The 20,589-nt window shown below is 31.0% G+C and overlaps 1 protein-coding gene across 3 annotated transcripts in view; it reads left to right on the top strand.

Annotated features, from left to right (window-relative positions):
• LOC140434715 (7SK snRNA methylphosphate capping enzyme-like) overlaps positions 1-20,589 on the top strand; it is a 180,682-nt gene that overhangs the window by 1,018 nt on the left and 159,075 nt on the right. For all 3 annotated transcript variants that reach the window (XM_072523179.1, XM_072523178.1, XM_072523180.1), the window contains exon 2: positions 5,384-5,645. In XM_072523179.1, the coding sequence (XP_072379280.1) occupies positions 5,386-5,645 (260 nt within the window). In that variant the 5' untranslated portion in view covers positions 5,384-5,385. The remainder of the gene's footprint in view (positions 1-5,383; positions 5,646-20,589) is intronic.

Raw genomic sequence — 20,589 nt, 5'->3', positions numbered from 1 at the left:
AATTACAAATAGAGAAGCTTTCAAAAATACATTTTTATTATATTATTATATGAATTATGCAATTTTTTATTTTTTTATATACAACACGAACGAATAAATACTCGTTTCTTCTCATATTAATTGCAGTTAATTATTACAACATTTTTTTGGCGTTTGCCTTTGATAATAAGCTAATAGATTTGGCAATCCTCAAACCACCAGTTGCCAGATTGTTACAGATGGTCACCAGATGTCTGTGGAAAGTACCTGAATAATATTCTTATTATTCTTTGACAGAATTTCTTTTTTACTGTTAGTTTGTTAACGTTCTATTGGATTTTTATTAATTATAAATCACATGCTATTTCCCGATTTATTAAAAAAACATGGCAACACAGTCAAGCGCCAACATTTCGTTCTATGAACTTGATTGACAGCTCAATTATAGCTATCTTCAATGGGACCAAATGTGAAAATCGTCCAACATTTTAAAATCTTACTTTGAAAGTAATGAGGCTATAAAAAACCAACTAAAAATATTTTTTATTGGACAAAATATCAAAAATTACGATAATTCTTTATTTATGGTAAAGTACTAGTGCAACATCATCAGTGTTTTTAGTGACAGTTTAAATTCTAAAAGTATATATTACCAAAAAGCTCCTTACCACTAAGTGGTTTAACATTGATTGATATCTAACAAATTCTATTCGGGTTATGAAACTACATAAGATTCGGAAACTGAAACCACTAAATACAAAAAGATTTGGAAACTGATTTTGTGACTTAATACCATATAAACATAATATTTAACTAAAAATACTGGAATTATATCATCGGCCCTTAATTATAACCAATCCCAGTTGTATTTATGCTTTATGTTGTTCATATTTTGTATCTCTCATACTTACCACCAGTTTCAGTTTGAGTTGAGATCAAAATTGATTCTCGAATATGCATATTTCATAGTGCAAAGTTACCAATTTCAGTGATAATCCTTAATATTATCAAAGAATATAGACATAATATGCGTCTATACTCTTAGATATTATTAAGAGCTTAAAATAACTATATAAAACAATACTTTACCTTTATATGTAACAAATAGTATTCTGTCTCCCTATGTCAATAATAATTTTTCACTCATATTTATCCAAATCTATTCTTTATATCATATCTATTTTTTACTTAGTTTATATATCTGGATTTTATAATGTTTTATTTTTATTAGTTCTTGATTTATATTTGTTAAGCAACATATAACTAAGTAACCTTGTGTTGTGTTCCTAATTCTCCATTGTTTGCAAAACTCTAAATCTTCTGGGCATATATTATGAAGTCCCTTATATGCTTATCTTTATTTCTCTCCTCTGCTATAAAAGTATCCCTTTCTTCTAAGGTTTCTTCCCAGAAATACCTATTAACAAATCATTAATCTGAAAAAAATGATGCACTTTCTGTTCATTTGAATACTCCAGTAATTTTTATCTATTCTTGCCTTGTAATCTCTCATTATTAATATATATTTGCTTTTACTCTTGCTTTGTCAATTATGTTTTATAATTTATTGAAAACCCCGATTCACTCATTCACTTGATTTCCCAACCTTCCCATTGAAAACAATATTGGGTGACTATGCAAAAAGGATTGAACAGGAACACACGCTTCACACTAAGGGGCCCTTCATAGCGACTTTTTTTACACAAACAATACAGGCAACGGTTAAAGGTAAATGATATAAAAGGAAAGACAATGCGAAATACAACTAAAGTCCTACCATTTCGGATTCACACAACACTGAAAAAGACAGTTTAAATTTTCCGTTTAGTATGTTTGAAAAATTCCCATAAAATTGATCTAATAGTTGAATTTCGACTACTTAAATAGAGTATAGAAGCAATGTTCTGCGGCAGTATGATTTTTTGTTGGGAGATGGCTTGAAATAAAAATTTAATGGCTTCTTGATTATACCGACATTGAAACATCAAGTATTTAAGGTCGTCATAATTGCCATTACATTCACATATATCAGTTTCGGAAAGATTTATTTTATATAGGTAAGCATTTACTGTAGCATGTCCAACAAGGCATCTTTTCATAGTATAAATTTTCCAAGAGATGGGGCTTCTGTCATTTGGGGGAGTAGATGGAAGAGTTGGATATATACTGCAATATGTATTTTTGCTACTGTTAGTATAGGATTGCCACTCAATTTCCCAATTAAGTCTAACATGTTTCTTCCTAGCTGAAACTATATCCCATTTGGGCAACTCGTTGTACTCTATACCCACTAAAGTAGCGTCTTTAGCCAAATGGTCTACTTTTTCATTGCCTGGAATATTAGAGTGACCTTTAACCCACACAAAGTTAACAATTATTTTTAAAGAAGTTAAGATCCTTAGCTTTTCAAGCGCATCTACAATTAGTCTGTTAGTATATATGCGTTTGGAGAAGTGTCTTAATGCGAGGAGGACAGACTGTGAGTCAGATAAAATTATATATCGTTCGAAATATAATGTGCTATTAATTATCCAATCCAACGCCTTGACAATGACTACCAATTCAGCTGTGAATATTGAGCAATCTGATTTTAATTTGTACTGAAAATAATCTTGAATATTGTCTATGTAAATGGCACAGCCAACACCAGCCGGCGATTTTGAGCCTTCAGTATAAATTTTACAATAATGGTTACAGTCTTCCAGCTTGTTCTGTACTACTAAATTTTCGTAAACAATTGAAATAGATGAAGCAATTACTACAGCAGATTTATATTCATGTCATAATTGGAGCCAAATAATGGAATCCCTTCTCCATTGAATGAATATTGTGATAAATTGGGAAAAGCAACAGCTAAAGTTGGAGAGTTTTTATTTGCCCACCATTTGTTTGTTAGATTTTCAACAGAGAGACATATTTTGTAATAAGCTGTTTTGATTATTAAACTGGCATTTAAGAATAAATTTTTCTGCCAAAAATAGATGTCTTAAATGTAAAGGTGGCTCGTTACATTCTGCCAAAAGGGCTGGTGAGGGAGTAGATTTGAGAGCTCCTAGGACTAACCTTAAAGCTTTGTATTGTATTCGATCCAATTTAATCAAACGAGACTTTGTCGCTGATCCATAGAAAAAGCTTCCATAGTCCAAAATTGATCTGGTATAAGCTCTGTAAAATAATAGACTTTTTAATAACTTTTTACTACTGATAATATTATTTCATAATACAGTAAAACCTCCCTTAACCGAAACCTTTTTAACGGAAACATCGTTTAACCGAAACGGCTGACATTTTCAATAACTTCGTCAATAATAAGTAAATTTTTATCGCAAAACGTAACAATTCCATTAATTTCCCTCACCGATTGCTGCCTATGTGTGTTGGGAAATCAAAAAAACCAAGAGCTCTGAAAGATATTTCTGAAAAAGTATTTCCAGTTTTTTATAGAAGCCAAAAAAGCTCATGGATGTCGACCACTTTATTTTCAGAATGGTTCGAAAATGAATTCGTCCCAAGTGTAAAATCCTTTTTTAAATCAAAAAACCTTTCCGTCAACGAATTGTTGCTTGTTGACAATGCGCCAACTCACCCCCAAAATATACAAAATAGTGACAGTTGTCAGATTTTTGCCACCGAATGTCACGAGCTTAATTCAGCCGTTAGACCAGGGAGTAATAAAGACATTCAAGAGACATTATAGTATTTTTTAATACCAATACTTTGACCAAGAATACTGTAAAACACAATGTTATTTTTAACCGAAATTCTTGTTATCCGAAACGGCCTCCAACAAAATTATTTCGGTTAACAGAGGTTTTACTGTATTATCAGTAGTAAAGTTCATTAGGGCGTTAATTCGGATAAGTATTTCTTTTTTCAAGTTGCAGCTCAGTTAGCAGAATTCTAGTGCTTATTCTTTTGAAATTAATCATACTATTTCTACTCAAATTTTCGATATTTCCTTGTGTTGTATCCCTTACACTCTGGAGCCTACATTTTTTTGAATGTGCAGATAAAATTTTACCATGGTACTTATTAATACATTATTAGAAATTCTGATTTTTCTTAGAAACAAATATTGATATTAAACAGGATTTCAGGGACAATCACAATTGTACTATATTGGAGTCAAAATAATACTAGCACAAATGAAATAACAAATGTAAATATCTTAAAAACTTTTAGTCTTAGGTAAGAAAATTACTTAATATGAAACTTTTTAAAGCAATTTTGATTTTTCTGCAAATCATAAATTCTTCTAGTTCTATTTGAATAAAGAAGGAATTACTTTCAAATGACTGCTTTACCCATTTTAGTGCTGGATTAGACTTTTCTTGGCTAGTGCTAGCCCTAGGCACTTCATCATTACTACTACTGTTTTTTAACTCTTTATCTCCCTGTAAGAGTCGTTGGAAGGCCAAAAAATTCATAAACAGAGTTCGTAAACCTGATCTGGATTGGCTGCAAGCTTTTCCAAGTCCAGTGCTCTATTAGACCTTACAAAAAGCAAAAATATTACAGTACTGGCCTCTTCTTTTCAGTGTGTGTTGGCTCCCAGCCATTACATTTGTGATACCAACTAAAAGTATGTGCATCTAAAAAAAACAAAATATTTTGAAATATTTTTAAGCTTATCATGTAAAACAATGCATTTTCTAAATAACTTTACATTTAAAACCCTGTTTAAAAAGTGAAACCTACCTTTATTCTCCCTTACAATTCACAAAAACACAGAAAAACAATAAAGCAGGTATTGCAACTTCAAATGCCAACTTAGATATGGATTCTAATTGAATCACATGTGATGAAATGGGTAATAATATATCCAACACAATCATGTCTTATCAGTCTGAATAAGTTATAAAATTTTGATTCATATTTCATATGTTAATAAGGCCCACACAATTTTAATGTCCTGGAACGAAATGGGTATACCTGACATTTCCTGTTCAGATGTTTTTGTTTAACTATGACTAGATTGCCGTTTTCAAAGCAAAGACCTTTCCACACTACAACTTTTAAGATCTTTGGTGAATATATTACATCTATATTCAGTCCAACATATCTAGGCTTCTAAGAAAGCCATTTAGGAGAGATATTTGTTACCTGGTCATGCTCTAAAAATACCTGTTTCAGGTACTTATGGTGTTGGCGAACAATTGCATTTTTTTATAATGTACTTTACAATGTGTTATTTTATATATTTATTTGTATTTAAGTTACTTTTTAATGTTACCTCTATACCTGAAGTGTCTTTATCCTATTTTTATTTTATATATAGTTTGACATACATATAGATCTTTGACATTTAACATTTTATGATATTTTTTTTGGGAAGCAAAAACTGTAAATATGCGGTTGTCTCATAAGTTTCTTTGTATGACTGATTTATTTTCTTTTTTTTTAGTTATGTCTTCCGCTCAAGTACAGATGCTAAATCCCCCAGCTGTTAAAACGGGCCATAAGAATCCAGTAAAACTTCTAAACCCCAATAATCAAAACAAACGAAAGAACAAGCATGATAGAAGCAGCAGAAAGAGGTCAAAGAGTTTTTCTGGATGCGGCATTATCATCCACCAGAAGCCTGTCTTACCTTCAAAATTTTTACTTGGAGGAAATATCAAGGATCCCCTTAATTTGAACAGCTTACAAGATGAAGAAATAAACAGGTAAGATATTTCCATATGCATAGTTCTTAAATGTTTTTCATTGCTATAATATTGCTATAAACTGTCAGTTTATATAATTTGTCAATTTAAAAATTTTTTACACCATGTATTTTTTAATTTTTAACTCATTTTATGAGTGGTGCGTAAAATTGTCACATGTTAGTGTAACATCCAAGAAATACTAATCTCAATAACTTTTTTCCTGACGATGAAAATAAACATTTTGGAAAGCTTGAAACTCAGTTAAAAGAGTACACTTATTTCACCGCTGCGTATCCCAATAATCCTCAAAGCTCCGTTTTCGAACGTAGTCAGCGAAGACTTCTTTTTTCCTATATATATATATATATATATATATATATATATATATATATATATATATGTTAGTTTTGATATTTCCGCGGGAGCTGTATGTTATATCAATGGTATTCCGGGCCAATCTGCAATTGGCGACATGATATCCCAGAAAAATTTAAGCAGGTAAATAAACACACATACATATCTAGATCCAGTACATTTACAAAAGTAAAAAACTCAAAACTCATTGAAAAAAAAAAAGAGGTCAAAAACGAAATGTATAGATCCCATTAGATGATGAATTAAGGAAGATTTATTTGGATGAAGGTGAAAATTTACAATTTGGTGATCAGTAGTTAGAAGAACAACTACAACCAGCTGCTGTTAGCTATGAAGATTTACCAAACATTCAAAATGTGGGGAAGTTAACAGAAAAGTTTTTTATTGAAAAATTCTCCATTAAAATGCCAAATGTTAGACAATGGATGGAAGAATTTGAAAAAGAATGTTAAAGGTTTGAAATTTTAAACGATGAAGATAAAATAGAACGTTTGAGACATCTACTTGAAAAACAATGTATAGATTGGTATGGTAGTATGTTAATTAAATATACAGTGAAATCGGATTGGAAAACTTGGAAAACAAATGAAAAAAAGGAAAAAAATGTAACCCCAGTTACATTATAATATAAAAGAGATGAAAATACAAAGTCAAGATTTTGCATTGATTTTAGAGACTTAAATAAAATTGTAGTGCCCCAATCACAACCCTTTCCACATAGAGGATTTAATGGTAAAGACAAGAAATTGCAAATTTTTCTCAACATTGGACATAAACTCTGCTTTTTGTTCAATCCCTATGAGCATTACAGATAGGCACAAAACTGGATTTGTTACACAAGAAGGACACTTTCAATGGACTTGTTTACCATTTGGGCTAAAAACATCTACAGCAATATTTCAAAGAATAATGTGTAACATAATAAGAAAACACAAACTTGCAGATTTCACAGTGAGCTACATAGATGACATACTCATTTTTTCAAAATCATTCCAGGAACATATCAGACATCTAGCACAACTATTTAAAGCAATCAAAAGTGAAGGATTCAGATTAAAATTTGTAAAATGCATGTTTGCAGCTGAATCAGTAAAATACTTGGGTCATGTAATAAAAAATAATTGTGTAAAGCCACTGAAGGACAACTTGATTTCAATAAAAAACTTTCCAATACCTAAAACACAGAAAAATGTTAGACAGTTTCTAGGGAAGATACATTTTTATTATAAATATGTGCCAAAAATAGCAATAAAATTGGATTCTTTGCATAATCGTCTGAGAAAAGGTCAACCATATAATTGGACTAAAGAATGCCAAAAAAGATTTGAAGATTTAAAAAATGTATTGTTAACTCAACCTGTACTATTTTTGATCCAACTCTACCGATACACATATATACTGATGCTAGCTTACTAGGAATAGCAGGGCTAACACAACCACAGGAAAACAATGAAGAAAAACCAGTGGCCTATTTCTCAAAGAAACTAAATGAAGTACAGAAGAGGAAAAAAGCTATATACCTGGAGTGCCTGGTGTGTGGCACCACCAACCAAAAAATGTGGCCAATATTTAACAATGTGATAAATATTGGCAACATTATTTAATAGGTAAGAAATTTACTGTTTTTTCTGACCGCAAGTCATTGGAGAATATGAATATAAAGTCTAGAACAGATGAAGAACTAGGTGATTTAACATATTATTTATCGCAATATGATTTTATGGTGAAATATTGCCCTGGAAAATATAACTTAGAAGCTGACTGCCTTAGCAGAAATCCTGTCTTATAACCCAATGAAAATATGGAGGAGCAGTTGAAAGTTACAAATTTGATAACTCTTGAAGATATATTGAAAGACCAAGAAAAAAATAAAGATATAAAATTATTTAATTATCTAATTAATAAAATCAGATGTAAAATTAACGAGAAAGAACAAAAAACTGCTTGGACAACAATAGCACAACAATGTGTGCGCAAATACAATGAAACAGAACATACTGTCACTGGTTTCGCACCATCATGCTTAATGTATGGCAAAAATGTTGCAATGTTGCCAAATGAACTAAAAAAATTAACTTCTGAGAGATATTGAATTCGTAATAGAAATATTGCTCTAGATAGAACAATAAAATCTCATAATTATAATAAACAAATTTATGACAAAAACCGTAAACATTTTGATTTCAAGATAGGTAATTTGGTATATGTGGAAAATGGAAACAAATTGAACAGGAACAAACTTAACAAACTGATGATTGATCAGAGTCCAATCTGTTCCACATATTCAAGCTGACTCCAATCTCAACACCTGAAGATGAAGAAGACGTAAACAATTACTAAACTTTAAAGGCATGAATATTTTCTCCTCCAGGTAGGGGATGTAATGAAATTATAATTTCATCATTCAAATATTGCCGCGCTCTACCGAGCACATTATCTGGAATATTAGACACAACCACTTCTGTCATCTTTATATTTAAAAACTTGTCACCTTGTCAGATTTTATTTTGTGGTTAAGAAACATCCAGAGTTAGTGACATTAAATGTCATTTCTTTAATTTCAGGTAAAATTGTGTAAATAATGTAAATAGAACATGTTTTAATAAATCTTCTTATATATATATATATATATATATATATATATATATATATATATATATATATATATATATATATATATCTCTCTCTCTCTCTCTCTCTATATATATATATATATATATATATATATATATATATATATCTACTCTGTCGATTCGTTAACATACAAAGCTTCATAATTTTTAAAAATTTTGTGGAGCTCATAAGTACCCCTGTATCATAAATGTATATTGTGTAGTTCACGTGCATATATTATAGGGGTCGTTCAGATCTTTTTCAATATATATTCGAACCATAAGTTTATCGGTTTCAGTAGGCTCTGATAGTTTGGCAACTCTGCTACGGTTTATATCAGCGTATATATATATATATATATATATATATATATATATATATTCGTATAATATACGCTGAACGGTTCATCTAAGCTCCTTATTGTTGTTAGGCATTACGGTGTGTAACTGATATGCATAGTTCTAACTACCTGCTCTCATGTTTTTTTAGTAGCTACGTGCTTCTTTAAAAAAAGGTGTATAGATACAAAAGACCTTGGGTTTATTATTTAATGGAATGTTCACTTGCTTAGAAAATTTTATTTTCTCTGTATTTTTAAAAATGTTATTTTTTTTGTTTAACATAATTTTATTATTTCATTGCCGAATTAGATGTTTTTTTTTCATATGCGGATATTTCGTAATATATTTTGTTAACGTGAGCATGTCTTTATACGTTTTATGTAAGAATCCGATTAATAAGAATTGCGTTTATTTCATCCATTATTCTACGATATCTTGTATATAGCTTTTTTATTATTTTACTTCTGGTCTTATTTGTGTACTCCATATGATATCTGGATGGAAGGCGCTATCTCAAAATAAATATGGTTAGGTGCTAAAATAGATATTTTTATGTTAAATCGGTAGCAGCGCTCAAAAAAAAAAAGAATTCTTAATTGATCTAACAAGAAAAGGTATTAACAACTAATACTACATACTTCTGAATGATTTATCTCCTATTTAGGGGTAATAAGTAATCAGTATAAGTTAAGTTTGTATCAAATTTGCAATGATCTTTATAAGCAATAGTTTACTGACTGTACTTTATATGTTCAGTTCAAATAATTAAACATTGTTCCTTCAGAAAAGAGCGGTTTGAATGACAAAGTTAATTGCGTGTAGTAGATCGCGTTCTGTGCAAGCTTTCTCTAGTATAAGACAACTAAGGAGGTGTGATGAATCTTGAACCTTTGGCATGAGTTTTTCCTTGATTTTTTTCCACATGGAGTGGACCTTGTGAATCTAGACTTTGTTTCTTTCGTTCTCTAGCTAGTTTTCTTCGGATATTGGGTGGATTGAAAGCTACGATAGGGTAGAGCTTATGCATTGATGTGAAGTCTTAATATCCGCTGAATTTGGCTGACTAATTTATAGTTTAATCTACGTGTCACGGATGTGTCGGTGTCACCCAGACTGGCGAGGTATATTCGGCAGCAGTAGCATAGAGTGCAAGCGTGTACATTTTAAGAGTAAAAGGATATGCTCCCCATTTTCAACTGACAAGCATGCGGAGAATATTATTTCTGGTACTCAGTTTGCCTTTTAGTTTTAAACAATGTTCTATGAATGACAACGTGCGATACAAACTAGTATCTTCAAGGTTTTTACATAATTGCATGATTGTATGTCACTATTGGATGTTCAGTTTTGTGAAAGCGTTGTTGTTAGGGAAATTGAAGGAGAACATCTGAGTTTTTCTAGGGTTTGGCTAAAAATTAATTTATAGTATATTTTTATTGCGTTTAAGGTATAATTTAGATTTTTTTTCACTTCAGCAACACAAGTTTTTGGTCGTGCATCAATAGATGTATCGTCTACATATTAAAAGCCGAAGTATCTACTGGTATGAATTTTTGTAAATATTATACAGCGTTAGTACCATTACGCTACCCCAATATCGTCAATAGATGTATCGTCTACATAATAAAAGTCCTAGTATCTACTGGTATGAATTTTTGTAAATGCTGTTACGCTACCCCAAGCGAGACCATTCTTCTGCGTTCTCCATCTGCTATTCTTACCATTGAATTATATAAAAAATCTTCTGTTGTGTAGGCAGACGCGGATAATACAAGTAAGTTTATTATCTAAGGCGATATAGTTTTTGAAGAAATATCCTTTAATTTAAGGTGTCGTAAGTGGCATTTAGATTGATACCTGATATCTTTCGCACTTGTCTTCACTGTATTGGGTAAGATTTAGTATTTGTGACGTACATGATATTAGCATCTCTACATTTTAATTTGAGTTTTTTTTTATTATCGGTGAAATCATATGAAGGAACATTTGCAGAAGGATTTTGAAAAGCTGACAAAATAAAGCGTTTTGATGATTATAAATCGAATATTTGGCAACATATGTACATAAACGTTGTTAACAATGGTGACGTTGGCAACTTGTTGAGGCGTTTAGGTTAAGAAGTAGTGGCAGTTATTGCTTAAATTTTCTATAATAGTCACATTACAGAAGAGCTAACACAGAAAGAGGATACCTAACAAAAGACACAGCATTAAGTAAAATGTATGAATTGAAGAAGCAGACAATGACCCTGTTAAATTTTCGTTTTACAAAAAAATGTTTTTAACGCGATTTAATCTTCAAAGAAAAAAGTTGAAAAAAGATACTTGTAGTAGATGTGATTGATTCGAATTAGAAATTAAAAATTGCGCATATAACTAACAATTAAGCAAGTTAAAAGAAGAAAAAAATGTGCACTTAGAAGGAGCTGAAAATGCGCAATCTAGAAGAAAGCTAGACATGAAGATGAGCAACGATCAACCAGAAGTGGAAACCTTTTGTTTTGATTAAAAAAAAAAACTCTTCCTCTTCCGAGAATTTCAATAAATATCGTATATTATAAGCGTCAATTATATATTTACAACCTTGGTATCCATAGCGGCAAGGATAACAAAGGTCATTGTTATATTTGGATAGAAGGTGAAGCTGGTCGGGGAGACCAGGACGTAGGCAGTTCTCTTAAGAAACACATTGAAGAAAATGTTACTTCTGCAAAACATGTAATTTTGTGGTCAGACTCTTGTGGCAGCCAAAACCGCAACATCAAAATAGTTTTGATTCTGAAAACGATTTTGAAAACTCATCCTACCATTGAAAAAATTACATTACGCTATTTCTTTCCTGGCATACCTTTTACCCGATGATAGTAATTTTGGCGATTTTGAAAATGCCCTAAAATTTCAACAACGTTTGATGATAATTACCTAAACGTGATGAAGAAATCCCGTAAAAAGAACCCACTAGTAGTTCACAGAATGAAAAAAGAAGAATTCGTTGGAACAAAGAAGTTGGAAACTATGATTACAAACCGTAAATCAGACATAGAAAACAGTAAGGTAAGCTGGTTTAAAACAAAAGAAATTGAAATAAGAAAGGATATACCACTGAGTATTTTTGTGAAAACTGATTTTAACACTAGTGAAGTTGAAGTAAATCTTTACAAGGAATTTCAAAAAGGACGGCCTGTTGCAGTGCAATCCCTAAGTAACCACTTGATTCCTCTTTAGCCCACAGGCAAACCACTTTATGTGCCTAAGCTTAACGACTTGAAGATCTTTAACGCACCTAATACCCAATGATGCAAAACCTTGTATCGCTCCCTTTTCAGTAACAATACAATAGAATATGACATTGACGGATTTGATAGAGACTTTGGCATACGAGATGAGTAATGTTTATTTACTATTTTTATAATATTCAGAAAATTGTACCAACTGTTAACACTGAGTTCAAGTTTTTTTTATATTGTTGATTAATTTCTTAAGTAATATAAAATATTCAAAACAACTACTTTCATTGTCATACCCAAAAAGAAATAATAGCTTGTGACCTACCAATCATTTACTCAAAATGAGATATTTTAGTTACGCATCACTATCACTACACAAAACGACCTCCATGTCGCTTGGTCTATTGATGTATAACACAATTGCACAATGTGGCGAAAATCGTAAGTCGAAAAAAGCCTTTTTCTTTTTTTTTTTGGTTTTTCTTTAACATTGGCAAAGTTACTATTTCGCACTTAGAGAAAACATAAAAAACTGTCTTCGAAAAAAAAAAAAATATAACGACAATTGTAACATATAGTGAATTTTAATAGAGTGAAAACTTTGAAATCAAATATCTCAAAATCAATTTTTGGCGCTTGGTCAAGTGATGCATAACGCCGACCATATGACAGTACGAGGAAATATTCATATGCTATGGCAAAATCATGATATTTGCGTTACATTGATATTTATACGACAATCAGCTGTAAAAGTCATTGCATTTCCTCCTGCCGTATCATATTTTAGCATAGTCTTCTGATTTATTTTGTAGACAACCGGTTTAGTTTGTGTGAAATGGATCCACAATTCGTCTAATAATATTATGTTTTTAAAACAGCTGTGTTTTTATGCTCATTCGTTTACCTTTTGTAAAGCAGTCTGTGTAAATATTAGGGATTTATATAATCTTTTTGTATATATAATTTGTTTATTGATTTTACTTTTTAGATAAAGTTTCATAATTATAGTCCTCTTGCTTTTATTTTCTATGGTAATACATGTACATACCCAATTCGAAAGGGAGAAAACCATCGAGTTCTAAATTGAACATAGACATTATTCTCTCTTTCTCCCTATATGTTATATAAAGATCATTGTCATCGCATAGTCAAAACGCAGCAAGATTCTATTGCCTTTTGTTCTTTTTGTCTCCTCATTCCTATTGTAAACTCAGCCACGTAAATGACCTTTTAAAAATTTATTTCACTATTTCTGAAGTGCCTTTCCTGGGATAATTTTTTTAAGCCTAGTTCTTTTGATTACATGTAATTGATTTGATAGTCCCCAACAGATAAGTGTTGATTGTAGGTAGGATAGCAGGTGTTGATAAATATGATGGGTCGGTAGGTAGTTTCATTATTCCTAAATCTGATCATATGTTACCTCCGCCCTTCATTCATAGATATCGTAAGGGCATTTTTTCTCTTTTCAATTTAACTTGGCTGCTATGCAGTTATTAAGAGAGCTTTTGATACAGCCAGCGCAACTTTGGAGTTGAGATTGAGTTTCTTGTACGACATATCTATCTTAAAGGTTATATATACATCAGTTAGCTACCTGAATATTCCCTTTTATTTCTTATGTGACAACGTTATCTACGATATCTAAAACGCTGCAATCTTTCAAAATTATATGGCTTTATTGTTACGTTATGCACTACTCTACATCCATTCTTTTGTATGTTAAAGACCATTTGTTTTATTTTCTCATTAGTGACTATTAGACCGTTTTTTTGCTGTTAATAGCATTATTTTATAGTATTCTAATATTTAATTTATGAATTAAATCCAGATATCAAATAGATATTCTTCACTTATGAGGGGCAGCAATATCAGTACCATAATAAGGCGTATAGTCCTGGACTGGCTAATTGTTGGATAATGGGAAGCATGAGTGTAGCAGTTTTATTACTTTCGGGGCTGCACCTGGTATCGGGGAGCAGAAATATTATCAAGTTAATGCATATAGGAGTTGTTGCTTGAACTTTATTATTATTAAACAACACTATATTTCCTGGTAAAATCATCACGACTTTACAATAAGACAATTTTTTGAACGTTGGTTATGGAAACATCATGTACATACTACCGGGTTCCCTATGTCGATATCCAGCAAAATCCTTGTAATAATGATACGGGAAACAAAAAACCAAAGATGAAAATATGCACCAAGAAACTCTGTGTTATAAAACAATCGAATAAAATACAGATTTTCGATTCAAATAGTCAAAAAATTAATGAACAGCTTACTAAAATAGAAATAACGCCTATTTAAGATATAATCCATTAACGGGCCAACGTACAAAAAAGGGGGAGACATTATATCATATTTAAGGTTGGTGGGAAATATACACCCTGTCACCCCCCGTATCATCTCTTTATTTTTTTTTAATTACTTCTCCCTTTTTTATTTTTAATTTGGATTCTCCATTTTGTACTGATTTTAAAAATATAATGCCTTTGGCTTAAAGTGATTAGTTTATAAGATACACAATTTTTCTTTTAACAAGATAGTATCTCTCACCTTAATTGACTGTAACAAAATGAAAATCTAAACTTTATATTGAAACATATCTATAAAATTCATTAAATTTTTCGAAACTTACAGCCTTTCGAAACGAAGGTACTTTCGAAAGATGGACATAGGAAAGTGGAGGGGAAACTGTTTCAGCTCCACGCTCCAAAATTTCGCCAGTCTCAGTGTAGTGGCTTTAGAAAGCAATATACTTATAATACTTCTTTGAGTAAAATATTTTGAGTATTTTGAACAAAAAAATTTTAACTAAACGCATTTAAGTAATTACTTTTTGATTGAAAATTGTAAGTAATATTTAAAACTATTCAATGAATAATTATAATATAAATTATAATAAAAAATTACCCAAAATTTAATTAAAAAAATATATAAGTATTAATACATCATTGATTTAAAATGAAAAAAAAAATATATGATTTTCCGGGATTTTCCAAGATTTCCGGGAGTGGGGGTGAAATTTATGTTATCATTATTAATACTGCGACAGACTATTCCAGCCAAATTAGGTTTCCCATATTTTCCGGCCAGTGAAAACTATGTAGTTATTCATATTTCGACGAGCTACCCCAGAATAAAAAAAGAGGTTCCAGCTACAATGGAAGCCGAGATTATGTAAATTTTTTCTATGTGTTTCAATTTGAAGTTCCGATGTCGAAAAAAAAAACGGAGCTGAAACAGTTCTCTCCACTTTCCTATGTCGATCTTTCGAAAGTACCTTCGTTTCGAAGGGCTGTGAGTTTCGAAAAATTGAATGAACTTTATAGCTATAAGTTTCAATATAACGTTTAGATTTTCATTCAAAATTTGTGCAAATTTTACTTTAATGTTTATAAACAATGGAGATACGATTTTTAAAAAAATAGTCGCTAACTTCGTTCCTATTGGTCATAGAAGGTTTTTTTGTGTGAGTTTTTTTACCAGCTATCTAATGGTTGTACGTACAAGTCTGTAGCTTGAAAAATATAAAAGTTAATACAATAAGTAAAAAACATACCCCTTTTTCAAACGTTTATTTTGTAAATAATTTCGATGAAAACGCAATATGCATTTAATTTCTGAGATAGTTTAAGTCTTAAAGAATCATATGAAATTTGCTATAATATTTTTAATAATTAGCCTCAGGGATAAATAAATTAAATAACTTTTAAACTATTTGACCGATCGGGGGGAAAAGCACAAATTTAATAGACGGTAACTCCTCGATGTTCAAATTTATTAATAACATTTTATTTTGTTAATAAAAAAATTAATAAAATTTATAAATTAGTGCAAAAAAACTGCTTTTTGCAAATATCTCCGTAAGTTATTTATCAATTTTAATTGAAAAAACGGGAAAATAAAGATATTCTTGATATAAAAAAAATGATATAAATATTGTTTATTTAAAATATAGGGGAAAAAACTTATAGACAAAAAATCAAATTGTGACCATAAATTATTGTTAAAAAAAAAACGCAAGGTAAAAATACGAGTACCTTTTCATACATTCGTCATCTAGTAGCCCCCACCTATAAAACCTTTTTTTTTAATCTGACTGGGCTACTTGGTGAACAGACACAATTGCCGATACTGGGCTGAGACTGATCCACATATTATACGTGAATTTCACACACAGCATCCTCAACGATTAAACGTATGGTGTGGTATCCTAGATGATCACATTATCGGACTCTTCTTTATCACTGGAAACTTAAATTGTGCATCGGATCTTGAATTAATTAGGCAAATGGTTGATCATATTAGAACAATAGTGGAAAATGATGATAACCTTTCCGAAGATTTGGTTGTATTTCAACATGATGGAGCTCCTTTGGAACACTTTGCTTTACCTGTGCGACAATTTTTAAACGAAACGTTTCCCGGTCGTTGAATTTAACACCCTAGACTTCTTCTTTGGGGGTATTTAAAAACAATAATTTATGCTACTCAATCAGAATCTCTAGATGATTTACGACCAAGAATAAGCAATGTTAGAGAAGTGATAAGGTGGGTACACATATGCGAGCCGAACTGTTTGCGAACTGCTCGTGAGCTGTTCGCGAAGAGTTCGTTGAAAATATGTTTATGTTCAGACTATCTAATACCCTAAGTATCTAATAACAAACCGAGAATTAATTTACTTCGTTATTCTAAACATTTCGGTATTTTGTTTACATTATCTGTTATTAATTTCTCTCGTTACTTTTGAATAAGCCGCGCTCGTTCAGCAATTTTGTTTAACCGAATGATCTCATCGCACACTTAGCAGAAACAATTTATAGTCTCGAACACCGTCCAAATTTAACTGCGAACATTCTTTGTGTTCGTCCCAAAAACCGACAGGCCGCGGTTCCTGACGAGCAACGAACGAACAGCTCGCAAGCGGTTCGTCCCGTCGTACAAATTAACGAATATAGCGTTCACAAACGGTTCGCGAACAGTTCTGCTCGCATATGTGTACCCGCCTTTAAGCAATGTCAGAGAAGAATTTCAAAATAGATTGTACTATTGTATGGAAGTAAATGGCAGTTATTTTGAACAATTATTGTAAAAATTTTTGGTAGTGAAATGTTTATTCTAAATGTTTGTAATAAAATTGTTAAAAAATCATTTTTTTTTTCAATCAAGTTTTCTTCGTTTTGTATTTATTTTTCTCATAAACTAATCACTTCAATCATCATGCGTTATACATTTCTGGAATCAGTACAAAGATGATAATCCAAATATCAAATAAAAAAGGGGAAATAATAAAAATAAATAAATCGATGATACAGGGGGTGAGAGGGGCGTTTCCCAGCAACCTTAAATATGATATAATGTCTCCCCTTTCAAATAATAATTGACGTGTTTTTGCGTTTTTCGTAAAAGTTCATGTTTACACTTTTTTAAAGTTTAACATGGAATAAAAAATTGGTATCTGACATTGACAGATGACATCTGGCAGGTATCTTAAAACAGAAGTGGGTCTGCGTCGTATCTTAAATATCTGCCATAGTGCATTTAAAAACAACTTAATTTATTAAATTATGATACATATTGGAAAGATCTTTGATGTCAGTCTTATTATTGTGTAACGTAATATTTTGCCTACCACATAGGGTATAATTATAGGGAGTTTGAAAATTGGGACAGAAGTTACTGGGGTGGAGATAGGGCAAGCAAAATAAACGATACTGTGCCAACGGCACTCCGGGCTTATTTGGAGAGCTGGGTCGTGGATAAGTAAATGGCAAAGAGGTTGGATTGGGGCAACTACAAAAAATTGAAACAAAGGGGGTTCTTACATACAGTCCATCTAATTTACTTACCGTTACACGTCATTATCATTGACAGAGATCGAAGTTGACGTAGTTGCCAAAGTATAAAAAAATCCTGAATCCATTTTAAATCAAATAGGTCACATAATTATTGCAAAAGTGAATTATACAACAAAACAAATTAATATTTAATGTAAATAAATAGAAACAAAACAAGAGTTAAAAAATAATCTTGTTAAAAACAATTTGAGCCGCTTATATGCGTCGTATAAAGATGTAAAATGGAATATTTAACATTTTTTTCATTACTTATTTACTTTGACATGTTTTGTTACAACTAAATTTTCAAATGCTTTTTTATTTCTTCTTCAGATTTATTTAAGTAAATTTCGGTTTTCTGATCGATAGTGATTAGATAGAGATCGATTATTCGATTTCGTACGTAGAAGTGTATTAGTTTTTACGGCCTGAGAAATAGACCTCACAGTTGAAATATGTAAATTTAAAATTGCAGCTACACGTTACAACAAGAATGTATATTTTAAGCATCTACAATAATATACAAAACATACATTTACATACTTCTCTAACAGCAGTCAAGGGTAGAATTGGGCCGTTATTATTACGTTCCTGTTCAAAATAATGAATCAAAGATGCTACCATCTCTTTACAACGATTATTTAAATTCTTACGTGACATATTTGAAATAAAACACATAAATTTTGTTCTAAAAAGAACAGATTTTATTAAATAGGTAAAAATATAAAACAAGAGGTATTCACTTTAAAATTCAAAATAATAAAGTACAAAAAGTGTCAACACCGCAACTGTCAAATAAGTGTTACCAATTTATGCCAAAATATCACATCCGTTCGATTACAGTTACAGTGTGTTCCGAACAAATGTTCTTCATAAAAACGCTTTATATTACATTTATACAAATTAAATGAAACATATTATTGTTTATTTTTTTAAGTTACCAATAATATAAATCTTTAAATATTATTTCTACGCGTATATAATAACATATGTCTAGTGGCTGTAATGCCAGTGTACTCGGCAAAGTGATTCTAAAAAAGAACAAACCTACCCCCTAAATATTTCGTGTTGGTATCATGTGACCTCACGGGCTATGACGCGGATGACGTGCAACGGTAAGTAAATTAGATGAAGTATAAGTCTTTTGGAACAAACGGACAAAAAAAACAACAGGGAGGACCTCTAGCAATTTAAAATGGACGCCGCTTCGAGGTGCCGAATTATAACGATTACAACTAGTTGTAACTATTGAAATAATTATTAAAAATACAAAAATGGTTAGGAGACTTTTCTAAAATAAACAAAATGGTTCAGAGAGATAAATTAAACATTTATTACTCTCTCAACACAAACAGTTACAAAATATTAAATGGTACAAAATGTATATGATATAATAGGTACAAAATAATTAGTAAAAATTTATTCCAAAATAAATAAAGATGAAAAGACTTACATAATTATGTCGTATTCATTTACAAACTCTATTGCTACAAAACTTACAAATGTTACTGAGCTATAAACTGTGGCAAATAAAAAATTATTACAAATAAAAATTATCTTTTTAAATTATTATTTAAAAAAAAATGTCTGTTGTTACTTCCAAATGAAAACACAAAAAGTTACCTTATTTCACCAAAAAAAGCACTAAAGTTTCTGAGGGTTAAACTGGAATTATATTGGAATTTCTGCTATACAAAAAAGGACTGCTTCAACGTCTGGAAAGACGACCAGAGACAAATAAAGTGAGGTTGGAACCAAAATCACCCGCACATTGGACACACCCTATACGCAGCTTTTTACAACACTGGAAATATTTTCAATACTCTGGTACACGGCACAAATCCCTTAAATACTTAACAAAATAATGATTACTCTTTTTAAATCTGCCATATTACAGAGAGTAAATTTCCACTCATTTCATCAAATTCGCTGGTTTTGACCAGCAAGTCCGTTCAACACCGACTTCGTTGCAAACCTCCATTAACTGCACATAAAACTGCTACCATACTACAGGATTTCCCATGAGAAAAGGCGAAAAACACAAAACATTACGAATTTGATGCTAAATTCGGACTCCAATAAAACTAAACACGCTTTTAACAGCGGTCGGATTTACCGAGAGTGAGCAACTATTCTCAAAATTCATTCGCATAATCTTGGTATAAACAAAACACTTACAACGGTAACGGGAACGCAAAAGATCCTAAAAGAGGCTTCGATCAAAGAATACCGACAAAATACGCATCTTGTGAAATATAAACAAACTATAAAATGGTTTACATTAACTCTAGCGACGCAAATAAAAAGAAGTTGAAAGATTCGGTCTTTTAACTTGTACGAAAGGAAACAGAAATACACTAAGATTATTCTTTGATATTTTAACAAATACGAGGGGATTTCAATACATATCCAAAGAATTTTCAAATGCTACAATTGATAGAATTTAGATCTCTTTTTGTTATGTGAATCATCTCCAATATGCATCTTTTGTTGTAATTTTGTTCTTTTTCTAAAATCTGTACATTTTCAAAATCAAAAGAATGACTATTTTCTAGAG

This window comes from Diabrotica undecimpunctata, chromosome 2 (genome assembly GCF_040954645.1).
Source record: "Diabrotica undecimpunctata isolate CICGRU chromosome 2, icDiaUnde3, whole genome shotgun sequence".
NCBI lineage: Eukaryota > Metazoa > Arthropoda > Insecta > Coleoptera > Chrysomelidae > Diabrotica > Diabrotica undecimpunctata.
The sequence above is the reverse complement of the archived record's forward strand: the minus strand, read 5'-3'. Positions and strand labels throughout refer to the sequence as shown.